Source organism: Prionailurus viverrinus, chromosome E2 (assembly GCF_022837055.1).
Source record: "Prionailurus viverrinus isolate Anna chromosome E2, UM_Priviv_1.0, whole genome shotgun sequence".
Taxonomy (NCBI): domain Eukaryota; kingdom Metazoa; phylum Chordata; class Mammalia; order Carnivora; family Felidae; genus Prionailurus; species Prionailurus viverrinus.
Genome location: NC_062575.1, coordinates 39887058 through 39899840, shown reverse-complemented (window position 1 = coordinate 39899840; position 12783 = coordinate 39887058). Strand labels below are relative to the sequence as shown.

Here is a 12783-nt window from a genome sequence, read left to right as displayed (position 1 = left end):
ATATGTGGTATATACATATGTGTGTACTTTCCCACTCAGAAGAGGAAAAAGAAGAAAAGGAAACAAGATGACTGGTGGTGTAAAAGAGGCCCATCCTCCGGGTGTCTACAGTACCCTGGAAAGCCAGGCTAAGTGCTGGGTTCAGCAAGGTCTTCCAGCCAGGTGGACCCAGGTTAGAGTCTGAACCCTGACACGCCCTACCTGGGTGGCCTTGGGCAGACCGACCTCTCCACACCCAGCTTCTCCTATCTGTAATATGGCAGTGGCAACCATGCCTAGGTGACAGGACTACTGCCAGGATTAAGTGGTACAGTCCACGGAAAGCCACCAGAGCCTTTTTCAGATTTGAAATGGTTCAAGGCCAGCCCTTGTGAGCCCGTGTGTAGGAGGACGGGGGTGGGGGAGGGGGTGGGGGGAATCTCCTCGATACTCTCTCGAAAGTATCCCCTGCACCCCCTCCCCACCTCTGCCCCCTCCCAACAGTCTCCCCAACCTCAGCTTTGTCCTGGAAGCTGGACGTCCCCCTTCCCTTGGAACCCTGGGAGTAAAGCCAGCGCTTAGCCTTTCAACCCCCCAGACCCAGAGGCGTCTGGTGCCAGCACCGGCCTCCAGCTTATGTTGGACTTTGGCCCATACATTCACCGAACATTAATTTAGTACCTTTGGCTTCCCGTGGTTGCTGGGCTTCCCGTGGTTCCCATGATCGCTGAGGGGAGGGAGGATAGTCCCTAGGCCTGAGGGTCAGAGATCCCGAATCAAAGGTCAAAGGGAAAGAGGATCCCAGGAGGCCTTTCCGGGCTTGAGGGAGTTGCAAGGTGCCAAGCGCATCTAAAACGTGTGCGGGCTGGGGTAGAGGACAGGGGATGGACGCGCTGGAGCGCAGCTTGGGGACCACGGTGACTTCAGCCTGCACGGCCCAGCCTGACGGAGGCCTGGGCCCGGAGGAGGAGGAGGAGGGGCGCCGCCTGCGCCCTCGGGCTCCGCGGCGAGCCTGGGCCCGGCCGGCTGCGGGAGCGCGGCGCTACGCGGCGCCGGGGTGAGTGGCGGCCGGAAGGCCCCCCGTGCGGTAGAGCCGGAAGGCGGGAGGGCGGAGCCGGGGCCGCCGCGGGTGCCGGGGGACGCTCGGCGGCGCGGGACTCGGGTCGCGCGGGTCTGGGGCTCCCGGCGGCGACGCGGGCGGCCGGCCGCCTCCCAGCGGGGGGAAGGGCCTCCGTGCGCCGGCGTCGCGCGGGGTGAGGCCGGGCGCCCAGGAGGTGGGGCCGGGAGGCCTGCGGGCTGCCGGGCCTAGCCTGTCACGTTGCTAGGGTATTCATTTTCCATATGAAGACACTGAGGCACGGAGAGGCTGACGTCACATCAGAAGTAAGCAGTAGCAGCAGAGCTGGGTTTAGAACCCGGGCTGCCAGACTGGGGGGGGGGGGGGGGGGGGGGCTCGTACGCAGCGGTGCACCACGCAGTGACCCGGGTTTTTGTGTGACCTCCTCAGTTACCCACGTGTATGTGTCCTCCTCAGTAACCCGGTGGGTGGGTATCACCCTCCTCAGTGTCCCAGGTGCGTGGGCGGGGGGGGGCGGTCAGGACGGAGTCCTAGTTAGGATACCGGGTGAGTCAGCACGCCTGGACTCGCCCTATGGGGACCGTTTAGAGATGACCCGAATGGATGTCAATGATTTAGGAGGGGCGAATTAGTTTGGTGAGGACAGGTGGCTTCTTTAGCCTTGAAAAAAGGAAACAGACTTTGAGAGGCTGCACAGCGGCCTGTTCATGGGCCAGGTAGGTAGGTAGGTAGGTAAGGTCACTCTGCCCAGGCCTGTGACAGAGAGAAGGCAGTACCTGCTTTGCTCTGACCTCCTTGGTACAAGAAGATAGGCCAGGACGGCTTGCTCTTTTGATGTTTGTTTTTCTTTCTTTTTTTTTTTTTAAGTTTATTTATTTATTTTGAGAGAGAAAGAGCGTGAGCGGTGGAGGGGAAGAGGGAAAGGGCGCGTCAGAGAATCCCAAGCAGGCTCCGCACTGACAGTGTGAAGCCCCATTGGGGGCTGGAACTCAGGAACCGCCAGATCATGACCCCAGCCGAAGTCAAGAGCTGGACGCTTGCCCACCCAGCCCCCCAGGCGCCCTGCTCTTTCTATTTTTTAGGAGAAATTTGAAATCAGATGTATGTGAAATCAGATCTCTTAATACTGGCAACCAGCTGAGTTTTTAAAAAGTCTATGGCGGGGTGCCTGGGTGGCTCAGTCGGTTAAGCGGCCGACTTCGGCTCAGGTCACGACCTCGCGTTTCGTGGGTTCAAGCCCCACGTCAGGCTCTGTGCTGACAGCTCAGAGCCTGGAGCCTGTTTCGGATTCTGTGTCTCCCTCTCTCTGACCCTCCCCCGTTCATGCTCTGTCTCTCTCTGTCTCAAAAATAAATAAACGTTAAAAAAAAATTAAAAAAAGTCTGTGAGCTAATCTGACAATGCTGGTGGGATCCAGGAGTAACCCTGGCCCCAGGGCATACAGAGGTGGGAAGACCAGGTTTACAGGAGCCAGTGCATACAGTGGAAGTTGATGACTTCCAACAGACGAGTAGAAAGTACTGAAGATTGCAGGTGAGCAAGATCTCTGTTTGAGTCCTTAGGGGCTTGCTTTTCTAATTTTTTGTTTTTTGTTTTTTAAACAGGGTGCATGGAGGTCTGTGTTAGCGCTGAAGCCCTCCTCTCTCTCCTGTCTCACAATCTGGTCCGTCTCAAAAAGCCGCGCTGCAGTCTCAGGGATGGGCTCATCTCCCTCTTTCCCAGAACCTTGCTGTAATCAGCAGACCAGCCTGGTGCGTGGAGAAAACCAGGGCTGCAAGTTGGCATTTGCCTTCCCTGTGGCTGGCAGATGGGCTTTCTGTGACCAGAACCTGTTTTGTGGACAAATCTGATTCTGAAATAGGTGTGATATGGGAGGGGAGGCCCCATTCCCACCCTCTGAGGTCTGTCCCCATCAGAGTACTCTTCCTCCCTCCTCCCTCCTTCCTCGCGTCCCTGTTGCTTACAGACAAAGGCAAGCTTGGAGTGGGAGAAGGAGCAGGACTGCTTCCTCCCTCAATCTGGCAAGCCTGAAGAAGTCAGGAGGCTGAGCTTTTTAGCAAGGACTCAGGAGATGGGGTTACAAACCTTTCTTCCACAAGAGTCTATTGATGCTCTAGCTTCTAAAATGATTCCTGCAAGGAAATTAAGCCAGCTTTCTCTTGGATTGAGGCAGCCACAGTGCCACTGCTTTCTGTGGTGTAGAGCTATTGAGCCCAGCCAGAGTTGGGCCACTTCTTCCCCTGCCCTCCCACACACCGTGACACCTGCTGGTCCTCCAGTTCTGCAGAGCCCTGGGCCTGTGCCTTGTGCTGGTCTGCCTGGGCAAAGTGGAGGTTGAGAACAGCACTTGCACAATGATGCCTTATGAGCCCCTGTGGGTTTATATAAAGTCAATCAGAGCAGGTCGGAAGCTAGGGTTTTTTTGATGGACAATAGAGCATGATGTGGCTGTTTCCTGCCTCCTTTACATGCGTTTTCTTGCTGTGCAGAAACGGTTTCGAGAGTGCAGATCATAATGCTGCAGAAAACCTGTTTTAGGAGTGGTGTCTGGGCAGAGTGCACTGGCCAGGAGGCCAGCCTTGCAGACCACCCGTGGGGTCTTCATGTGCCCGGAAATGGGAAGCTCACTGCAGCTTCCAGAGGGGCTTTCCTAGGACGGGAGCTTTGTCTCCCTTTCCCCAGCATAATTGACTGATAAAAAGCTAGATATAAATCAGATATAAAGTATACAATGATTAGACGTTCTACAGGAGGGTTTTTAGCTTTTTGAAAGGCTTGACCATGAAATTAAATGCCTTTGGTTATCAATATTTGAAATAAATGAGCATTTGAAATAAAACTCATTTTGTGTTCATAGCTTCACAGGACCATGGCTACTGGGTGAATCAAGTCCCACCCTCCATCCCCTCATGCTTTAGTGACTTCTGCTGTGTGCAGTCCCTTAGCTCTTGTAATGCTATTTTACTCTTGTGACACTTGTGAGTGGACAAGTCTTGACCCTCAAGTGGGCTGCCTTCCAGGGAGGAGAAGGCAGCATGTACACTGTGAGAGGCTGCCAGTAGTGAGCAAAGGTGCCTGGAAGCTGGGAGGTGCCTTGATGGGTCCAGGACACATGCAGCCAAAGCAGGAACAGGCATCCTGACTTCTCCTCCAGTCCCTCGGGCGGCCCTTCAGGGCCTGCCCCTCATTGCCTCTATACCCCACTTGGTCAAACAGACCCATTCGGGGGATGCTTGTTTGCAGTTTCTGAACTTGAGGACTAAGTAAGAGATGTCAGATGTCCCGGGTCACGCTCTCTTAGGGTCTTGCTGTCCAAAGTGGGGTTAGAAGGCCAGCTGGAGGCTTGTTTGAAATACACAATCTCAGCCCACTCCTACTGGCTGTACTTAGGAAGGTCGTCAGTGGTTCCTGTGCACTGAGGAGAATCACTGATCTCAAGAATATTGCAGGGACCAGAGCACAGGAGACTTCTTACCTCTCTGGGGACTGCACAGAAGTTCTGAAACATGACTGTGGTGATCCAGCAGGCCCACAGACTTCGTTCTAAGGGCTCAAATTGCTCTCCCAGGGTTGGGAGGGTAATTTTACACTAGAGGCTGGTTCTGGATTATCCTTGGGTCAAAAAGAAGATGTAACCAAAATATATTGAGCAACAGGGTCTTTAGCAACATTCCTTTAGCAAATGTGTCAGCTCTGAGTGAAAACGGGAGTGATGGAAAGGAAGTGCCCACTGAGTCTTGCGTTCAGCTGAAGCAGGAAGGAGAAGCACCAGCTCGGGCCGCTTTGATTTTAGCCCCCAGCCCAGGCAGGTGGCCCATCAGTGTAGTGGCTCTCCATTCACGCCCACCCTGGGTCAGAGCCCACCCTGCCCTTGCCCTGCCTGCCTGCCAGTTTCCCCCAGTATGGCAAACAATTTCCTGACCTCAGAGAAGTTTTCTAAGGTCATTGTTCCAAAGGCCCATCTGTCTCTGTCCAAACATATGCAACCCCCTGGAATTCTTTGGTTTATTTTATTCTCCGATTGTTTCATATTACCATGTCATCCTGTCTCTGTCTTTGATACCCCACATGCAGAACCAGATTGGGTCTAGGAGTGGTGTGTGTCAGTAACAGAATGTCCATTTGTTTATTTTTTACATTTTATTTATTTTTAAGAGAGAGAGAGAGAGAGAGAGGCACAGCACAAGTGGGGGAGGGGCAGAGAGAGAGGGAGACACAGAATCGGAAGCAGGCTCCAGGCTCTGAGCTGTCAGCACAGAGCCCGATGTGGGGCTCGAACTCACAAACCATGAGATCATGACCTGAGCCCAAGTCAGACGCTTAACCAACTGAGCCACCCAGGCACCCCCAGAATGTCCATTTAGAGCCATCATGTCTGAGGGCCTGCAGTATTCCAGACTCACACTGGCCACTTTGCATCCATTCTACTTATACCTTTCAAGAATCCAGCTTGTAGGTGGTTTGAATGTGACGGTCTGCTCAGGGTCATGCAGCGGGCAAGTGTGGGCACAAGGCCGGTGTGGTCTCACAGCCCAATGCTTTCCCCTTTACTGGCTTGGCATGAGCTCAGTTGCACTGTCACACAAAAGACGACTCGAGGCCAGGACTTTCTGCACCCTGCCAGGCTTTGCACACTGGGGATGCCTGAGCCAGCAGGACAGTCGCTGATGCAAGAGAGGTCAGTCTTGCCTCACTTGTGGTGAACCGGTAGAGCCTGCAGTTGGGGTTGCTCCTTAATCTGTCCTAAGTCAGAAGTTAAGCAGAGAGAAAAGAAGACCTTTCACCACTGCTGATTCTGTTTGCTTGTTAACTAAATGCTACCCTGCTTTGTCTGTGACAATTTTTCACGTGATGGAGTGCTGTCGGTCGTGCATATGGTGGAGCTACTGTTCTCTACTGAAAAATGAGGACTCTTCCTCAAAACTCTAGGGAGAGTAACATTTGGGTGGAAATACACTGACACCCATTGAAAGTCTCCCTCTGAAATGCTTCCTTTGAGGCTTGCCGAGATGCCCGTCGTGGTAGGAGACATCATGAAGCTGCTCTGCTCCATTTCCGAGGAGAGGAAAATGAAGGCGGCCGTCAAGCACTCTGGGAGGGGCGCCCTGGTCACAGGGGCCGTGGCCTTCGTCGGGGGCCTGGTTGGAGGCCCACCCGGACTAGCTGTTGGTAAGTGTGAATCCCTTGCAGGGGCAGCCAGCCTGGTGGGTGTTGTGAAAAAGGCCTTTGAGACCACGGAGACCTCATAAAGGTCTCTGTCCTGTGTGAGATGTTCAGTCAAGTTGCTTCTGTGAAATGATCTCTGTGTACATAATGTATCCTATTGAAAACGCAGCTTCTGAGTGTGAATGTGTCAGAAGTGCAGGGTGTTCTTGGAAATGGCATGTGTCATGCAGACCTGGGGGATGCCTCTCCCCACAGGAGTGTGTCCTAGAGTCCGAGGATATCGGGGTGTCCTGGGTCCCTTGGATAGTCTCCTAACCCCGTCACCATTGCATATCACTGCAGAAGGGAACCAGGGAGGAGGCTGGGATTTGCTGAGCACCTGCTAGGAGCACATGCTGTCTGGCCATTTTACATAAGCCCATTCAGAGAGACTGCCCCATTCTGAAAGCAAACAATCTAATGCAGAAACAGCAATAAACTATGCTAGAGTGGCCATCCCTGCCCCTTTCTTTTGCCACCTGCTTCTATTTGAGAGCCAGTTTCTGGCAATGAATGGAGGTTTGGCTGATTTTCCCATCATTCCTTGGAGATAGGATGAGGTTGCTTCCTTTGGCTTAGGAATAGGAAGGAAGAATTCCTGTGTGGCCTGAACCGTGGGCTAGGGTGGCATTAGTGAGCTGGCTGCTGTGTGGGCCTGACTTGAGGAGGGGCTGGATTATGCCTCCCTTGAGGTGCCTCAGATGGACCCTGAAACATAGGGGCATTGGCTAAAGACATGGTCTGCTGCATTGGGCTCAGTGAATACTTAACTGAATGCCTGCCTTGTGCTGGGGAGGCTGTGCTGGGGACATCGGAGAGCTCAGAGTCTGGTGGAAATCCTGTCTGTACACGAGTATAGGCTGGAGAGGTGACTGTGTCTGCCAGGTTGGCTTCTGTTTCCCAGCTCCCCAGCATGGCTTCCTGCTCTGTTCTGCCTTTCTATAGCAGGATGGGCATATCCGAGGACATTTCATGAAGCTGAGATCACACTGGGGAGTAAATCAGCATGTGGGTGGCCCTAGACCTTCCACATGTACATTTCCCTTTCCAAATTGAATTAGTGAGTCCTGACTTCAGCTTCTCACCATCCAAGAAGCAGCCAGTGAGGGCGGAGACCAGGCCATTGCCTCTTTCCTCAGCGACATTCTGTATCTTTGTCCCACCCCATCGAGTGCACTCAGGGGCGGTCTTGATAGGATCGTTTATCATATAGCTGTTCTCAGATGCCATTGTGGGAGCATATATTTTATTTGGATTATGTAAAAGCTGGTGGAGAACAGGATGTCTGCAAAGAGAACCCGGGGGATTTGCTACTTGCAGCCCCTGCTCGTGGGCGGGAGTATCATTTTACCCAGAAAACAAAGGAATTTTCTCTTCTCCAAAGAGTTAGTAATTTGCTGGTCGATATTCCTGGCGACTTTTTGCATTAAGTGCTGCTCTAAATCAAATATTGATGTTCTCATAAAGGTTTAGTGCAGATGTGTGCAACTCTTGTCGACTCTAAGCACTTCACGGGTGTCATGGGGAAAAGTTCAGTAAAACTTGTAAATTACTGATTTTCCCTCCTCAGAATCCTCCCTGCCTTAGGAGCAGAAGGGGAGCCTGCCCAGGGGCAGTGCTGAGGCTCCAGGACTCGATGTTGGCCTGGTCTCTGTCTCAGGGGAGGGTGTGCTTCTTGAGAGGGTGCAGGTTTACGGCGTGTGTGTAGGGTCCAGCCTACATATGGGTCCTCCCTGGCCCGGGGCTGTATTCTTTCAGATAAACCTCTTATTTGGGAGCAGTAGTAGACGTACAGAGAAGTTGGCAGGACCATGCAGAGAATTCCTGTATATCCCTCACCCAGTTTCTGTTCCCCTAACGTTAACGTCTTGGATTACAATGATACGTTTGTCAAAACTAAGAAGCCAACACTGATACCTGACTATTAGCTATTCTCCAGACTTTATTTGGATTTTGGCAGTTTTTGCATTAATGAACTTTTCCTGTCCCCAAATCCAGCTCAAGATATCACACTGCATTTAATCCTCATGTCTCCTTAGTCTCCCCTGGTCTGTGACAGTTTCTCAGACTTTGCTTGTCTTTCACAGCCTGGGTAGCTTTGAGGAATATTGGTCAGGTATTTGTAGAATGCCTCTCTGTTTGGGTCTGCCTGATGACTTTCTCGTGATTAGCCTGGGGTTATGGACCATGGAAGGAGGTGGTGTGCCTATTTCATAGTGTCATTTCAGGGACACGTGACACTCACAGGGCCTCCCTGGTGACACCCACCTTGCTCACCTGGTTAAGGTGGTATTTGCCAGGTTTCTCCACTGTGAAGTTACCGTTTCCCATTTCCATGCTCTGCTCTACTCGTTGGAAGAGAGTTGTCATGTCCAGCTAGCTGGGCTGCATATTTTAAATACCTGATCATTGATATTTGAAAATCATGGGACCTTTTGAAGATACAAATCTAGCATTCTGTGCAGTACCAATGGGTTGGCAAGGGGTAACCACGGCCCATTTAGACAGGGAAACAGCTCCCTGTCACCCACAGGCTCACCCAGCCTTCCTCATTCCTCTCAGCTCCCTGCCTGGCCCCTGAAGGCACTAGGGTTTGAGACCTCTGCCCCAGGGTGCCTTTCTGTAACAAACCTGCATCCCACTTGATTAGACAGGACTTTCCATTGACATAAGGACATCAAGTCCCCAAATCGTGCGCCTTAAATTTGATCATAAATTTACATTTAAAAACACTGATTATGCCCTTTTGGGGCTGCTGAAAAAGAAATAGTTGAGTAAGTTAAATCTGATATTTATCATCATACAACTCTGAAGGGGTTGCATTAAAAATAGTTGTTTCAAGAGTAAAGGTCTCCTTATCTGTCCCTAGGGTCCTTTAAGCACATGATTTCACTAGAAATTTCCAAAGTTCAGGGGCAAAGAGCATATTAGACACTCAATGGAGAAAACTCTGCCTCACCACTGAGATAATTCTCCTTGAAAATGCACTTGATCCCAGCTCTCTCCTTTCAGATGAGAGAGATTTTTGTGGGAAGCATGGGGCCTTCGGCCCCTGGAAAAGATTGTAGTTAGCACAGCTATGAGGTGGGAGACGCTTCGTGCAGAGCTTAAGGAAGGGCATGCTTGGGTGTCAATTATATGGACCCAAATGGACTGAAGACCACATAAACCTCTGCCCCCCGCACTGTGGGGTAGAGCGGGCACAGAGCCGAGCCCGTTCTGGCCTTCCCTGAATGTGCCTACTCGTCATGGTGGTGGACGTGCTCTCTGCAAAAACCTGAGACCGTCATTTACGATTACGGCCCAACTAATTAAGCCTTCCCTTGTTTTCTAGGGGGGGCCGTCGGGGGTCTATTAGGTGCATGGATGACAAGCGGACAGTTTAAGCCAATTCCTCAGATCCTAATGGAGCTGCCACCCGCTGAGCAGCAAAAGCTCTTTAATCAAGCCACCGCCATCGTCAGGCACCTGGAGTGGATGGACGCCGTGCAGCTGACCACGCTGGTCATGGGCAGTGAGGCCCTGCAGCAGCAGCTGCTGGCGATGCTGGTGAACTATGTCACCAAGGAGCTCCAGGCCGAAGTTCAGTACGATGACTAGGTCGTTCCTCCTGGGACGCAGGGGTCTCGTGTACGTGATTCAGACCCACAGAAGGGGACAGGGGGTTTGGGAAAGCCCCACATCATCAGTGTGTTACCTTGCGTGGAATGAAAGCTGCTGGAGAGGTTACTGCGGCGCGGTATCATGCTCTGGAGATTATTTACGAAGACGTCGTGTTTTGGGGTCGTGTGCACTAATATGCACTGACCACCCTGTGGCTGGAGGGCTGGTGAAGAGCGACATCAGTGACAGCTTTCCAGGTCCACTGTTACTCACAAGGCAGTGTGGCGGAAGGCCCTTGTGTTCCACCTCCCCACCTGTGAAGGAGTCCTGTCCTAAGCACCTGTTAGAGGACGCCTGTCCTAAGCACCTGTTACGGGACCTGTTTCTACCCTGGGGCCCTGGGTCTCAGGACCTGGGAGCTGGCCCATGAGGGAATCACATTTCCCTCACGTGCCCCTTCCCTGGCCAGTGACTTCCAAGTGTCCCTTCCATGGAGGGGCGGTCGGCATGTTGAGTGAAGCCACAACATCAAGGCCCCCAGCCCTTCTCCCACGTGGCATACCTGGGCTCTCACCGTCCCAGGGGCTTACTCTCCCCATCTGAAAAGTCGTGGTAGTTCTTGAGGTTTGCTTTTCAAATTAAGTACTTTCAGTAAAAAGTGTTGCTCTTTCTGAATTGATAGAATCTAGGAAATGCGTCCACCCTAAATTCTCCCTTAATACTATATTCACTTTGTTTTCGGAACCGTAACTTGACTAGGTGTTATCAAATTGCAATAAATGTTTTCTGAACAGGCCTCTTCTCACATATTTTGTGTAAAGCATTTCTAACACCCAGAGTTGTACACCTGGAGTGCAAGAGAATGCTGGATTTGTGGCTCTAAAGGATGACAGAAGCCTCCCAAGTCCAGTGCCTGAGACCCAGTTTTCCAGGTTTCCTGCTTCAGCCTCCCTGTGCTGCTATGTGTGCACCCTGCCCTGAGCCTCCCCTACTCCCCTGGCACCTGCAGAATGCCCCTTAGGTCTCCAGGCCCTGGGCAGGACAGCAACTTGGGGCTCTTTCTGATGGGAAACGGCACGGGCCTCCCTGGGGGTACGGAGGAGGCCCTCCTGCTAAGGAGAACCAGTGTTCCAGCTCTTCCATTGGTGTAAAGGAAACTTCAGGGTGAATTAGAACCCACGCTGATTAAGGAAGGATTGAGCCTTTATCTCACAGAAAAGGTGCTCTTTAGCTGGCCTCAGCTAATACGAGTTAGGTGCCCTGGCACAGGCCACACCCCTGGAACTGATTAAGCCACTGGTCATTGATGTGCTGTTTGAGTTAATGGGGTGCAGGTAGGGCGCCATTTGGATGGTTCTTCTAACTCATAGAGGGTGATTGGGAAGTTGGGGGAAGGCTCACCCATGCATTACTTATGTTTTGGGTGGGCCTGACTCTCCCAGGCCCAGGGGACACAGGGGTCCTAGGTAAGAAGCCCTATACTGATGTCCACTGAAGTGCCCCTCTGGCCTGCCTGCCTTGATTCCTTGGAAAAACACTGGCCCAAGTGTTGGGTGACGAATTATGGGTCAGATGGAGCAGGCCTTGCTGAATGAAGTCACCCTTGACTAGCCGGGTCCTGGAGTGACCCATACTGGACTTTGGGCCCAAGAGGGCAGACCAGACCTTGAGTCCTGTCTTCCATAGGAAGTAAAAGCACTTTCCCTTCAGGATTTCCTTTTGGCTCCTATGGTGTTAGTATTCTTATTTCTGTGTCTTCTATGAAAAAATCTTCATTTATTTATTTTTCAATAGGTAACACCAGCCTGGTACAAAACAGAAGACGTCAGACAGTACAAATGTAAAAGCAAGCCTTCCTCTTGCAGGGACCCCTATTCCAGTCCTCTCCCCAGAGTATTCCTTAACTCTGTTTTTAAACAGTCTTTGAAAACCATTCATTTCCTTTTATTTGTTAGTGTTTGCTGATGAAAGCTTAGAAAAATCCAGAAAAGGATGATGTTTTACCGCCTAGATTATCACTCTTTGTTTTTTAATGTTTGTTTATTTTGAGAGAGAGAGAGAGAGAGAGAGAGAGAGTCCCAAGCAGGCTCTGAGGTGTCAGCACAGAGCCTGATACGGGGCTCAATCGCAGGAACCCATGAGATCATGACCTGAGCTAAAATTAAGAGTCAGATGCTCATGGGGCGCCTAGGTGGCCAGTTAAGCGTTCGACTTCAGCTCAGGTCATGATCTCACAGCCTGTGAGTTTGAGCCTCGTGTTGGGCTCTGTGCTGATGGTTTAGAGCCTGGAGCTGCTTCAGATTCTGTGTCTCCCTCTCTCTCTGACCCTCCCCTGCTCACGCTCTGTCTCTCTCTCCTGCAAAAATAAATAAACATTAAAAAAAAAATTCAGACACTCAACTGACTGAGCCACCCAGGCACCCCTCAGAATATCACCCTTAACAAATTTGGTGTGTTTCATGCAAACCTTTTAATGCTATCTGTGCATATTTCCACCATATTTGCGTTCTTACTGTTAAGGCCTCTTTGAACACTTTTACCAATTAACATTAAGTAACATTTGTGATATAATTTAAAATTCCTTGTAAATATGTAATGGCTATATAACATTCCATCACACTTAACCATATCCCTGGTATGGTTTCCATTGCTGCAGTGAACATTTTTGTGTTAACATTCGTTTCATATTTTACATTACGATAGTCTTTCAGATATATTCCTCAAAGTGAAATTAGTGTATTAAAAAGTATGCAATAGGGGCGCCTAAGTGGCTCTGGCAGTTGAGTGTCCAACTCTTGATTTTGGCTCAGGTTGTGATCCTAGGGTTGTGGGACTGAGCTCTGCATCTGGCTCTGCGCGGAGCGTGGAGCCTGCTTGGGATTCTCTCTCTCTCTCTCTCTCTCTCTCTCTCTCTCTCT

General features: G+C 51.3%; 1 protein-coding gene across 7 annotated transcripts; it reads left to right on the top strand.

Annotated features, from left to right (window-relative positions):
- The first annotated feature begins 797 nt into the window (after positions 1–797).
- Positions 798–10660, top strand: CE2H19orf12 (chromosome E2 C19orf12 homolog). Of its 7 annotated transcripts, none has more exons than XM_047836610.1 (4): positions 926–1036; positions 2662–2918; positions 6057–6226; positions 9597–10660. In XM_047836610.1, the coding sequence occupies exons 3-4, from the start codon at positions 6067–6069 to the stop codon at positions 9860–9862; spliced, it is 426 nt and encodes a 141-aa protein (XP_047692566.1). In that variant the 5' UTR covers positions 926–1036; positions 2662–2918; positions 6057–6066; the 3' UTR covers positions 9863–10660. The 7 variants fall into 7 exon arrangements, with proteins under 7 accessions (XP_047692561.1, XP_047692566.1, XP_047692562.1 ...); XM_047836606.1 differs by lacking the exon at positions 926–1036 and adding an exon at positions 1128–1362 and having other exon boundaries at positions 2662–2720; XM_047836611.1 differs by lacking the exon at positions 926–1036 and adding an exon at positions 1128–1362 and having other exon boundaries at positions 2662–2808.
- Positions 10661–12783: the final 2123 nt, after the last annotated feature.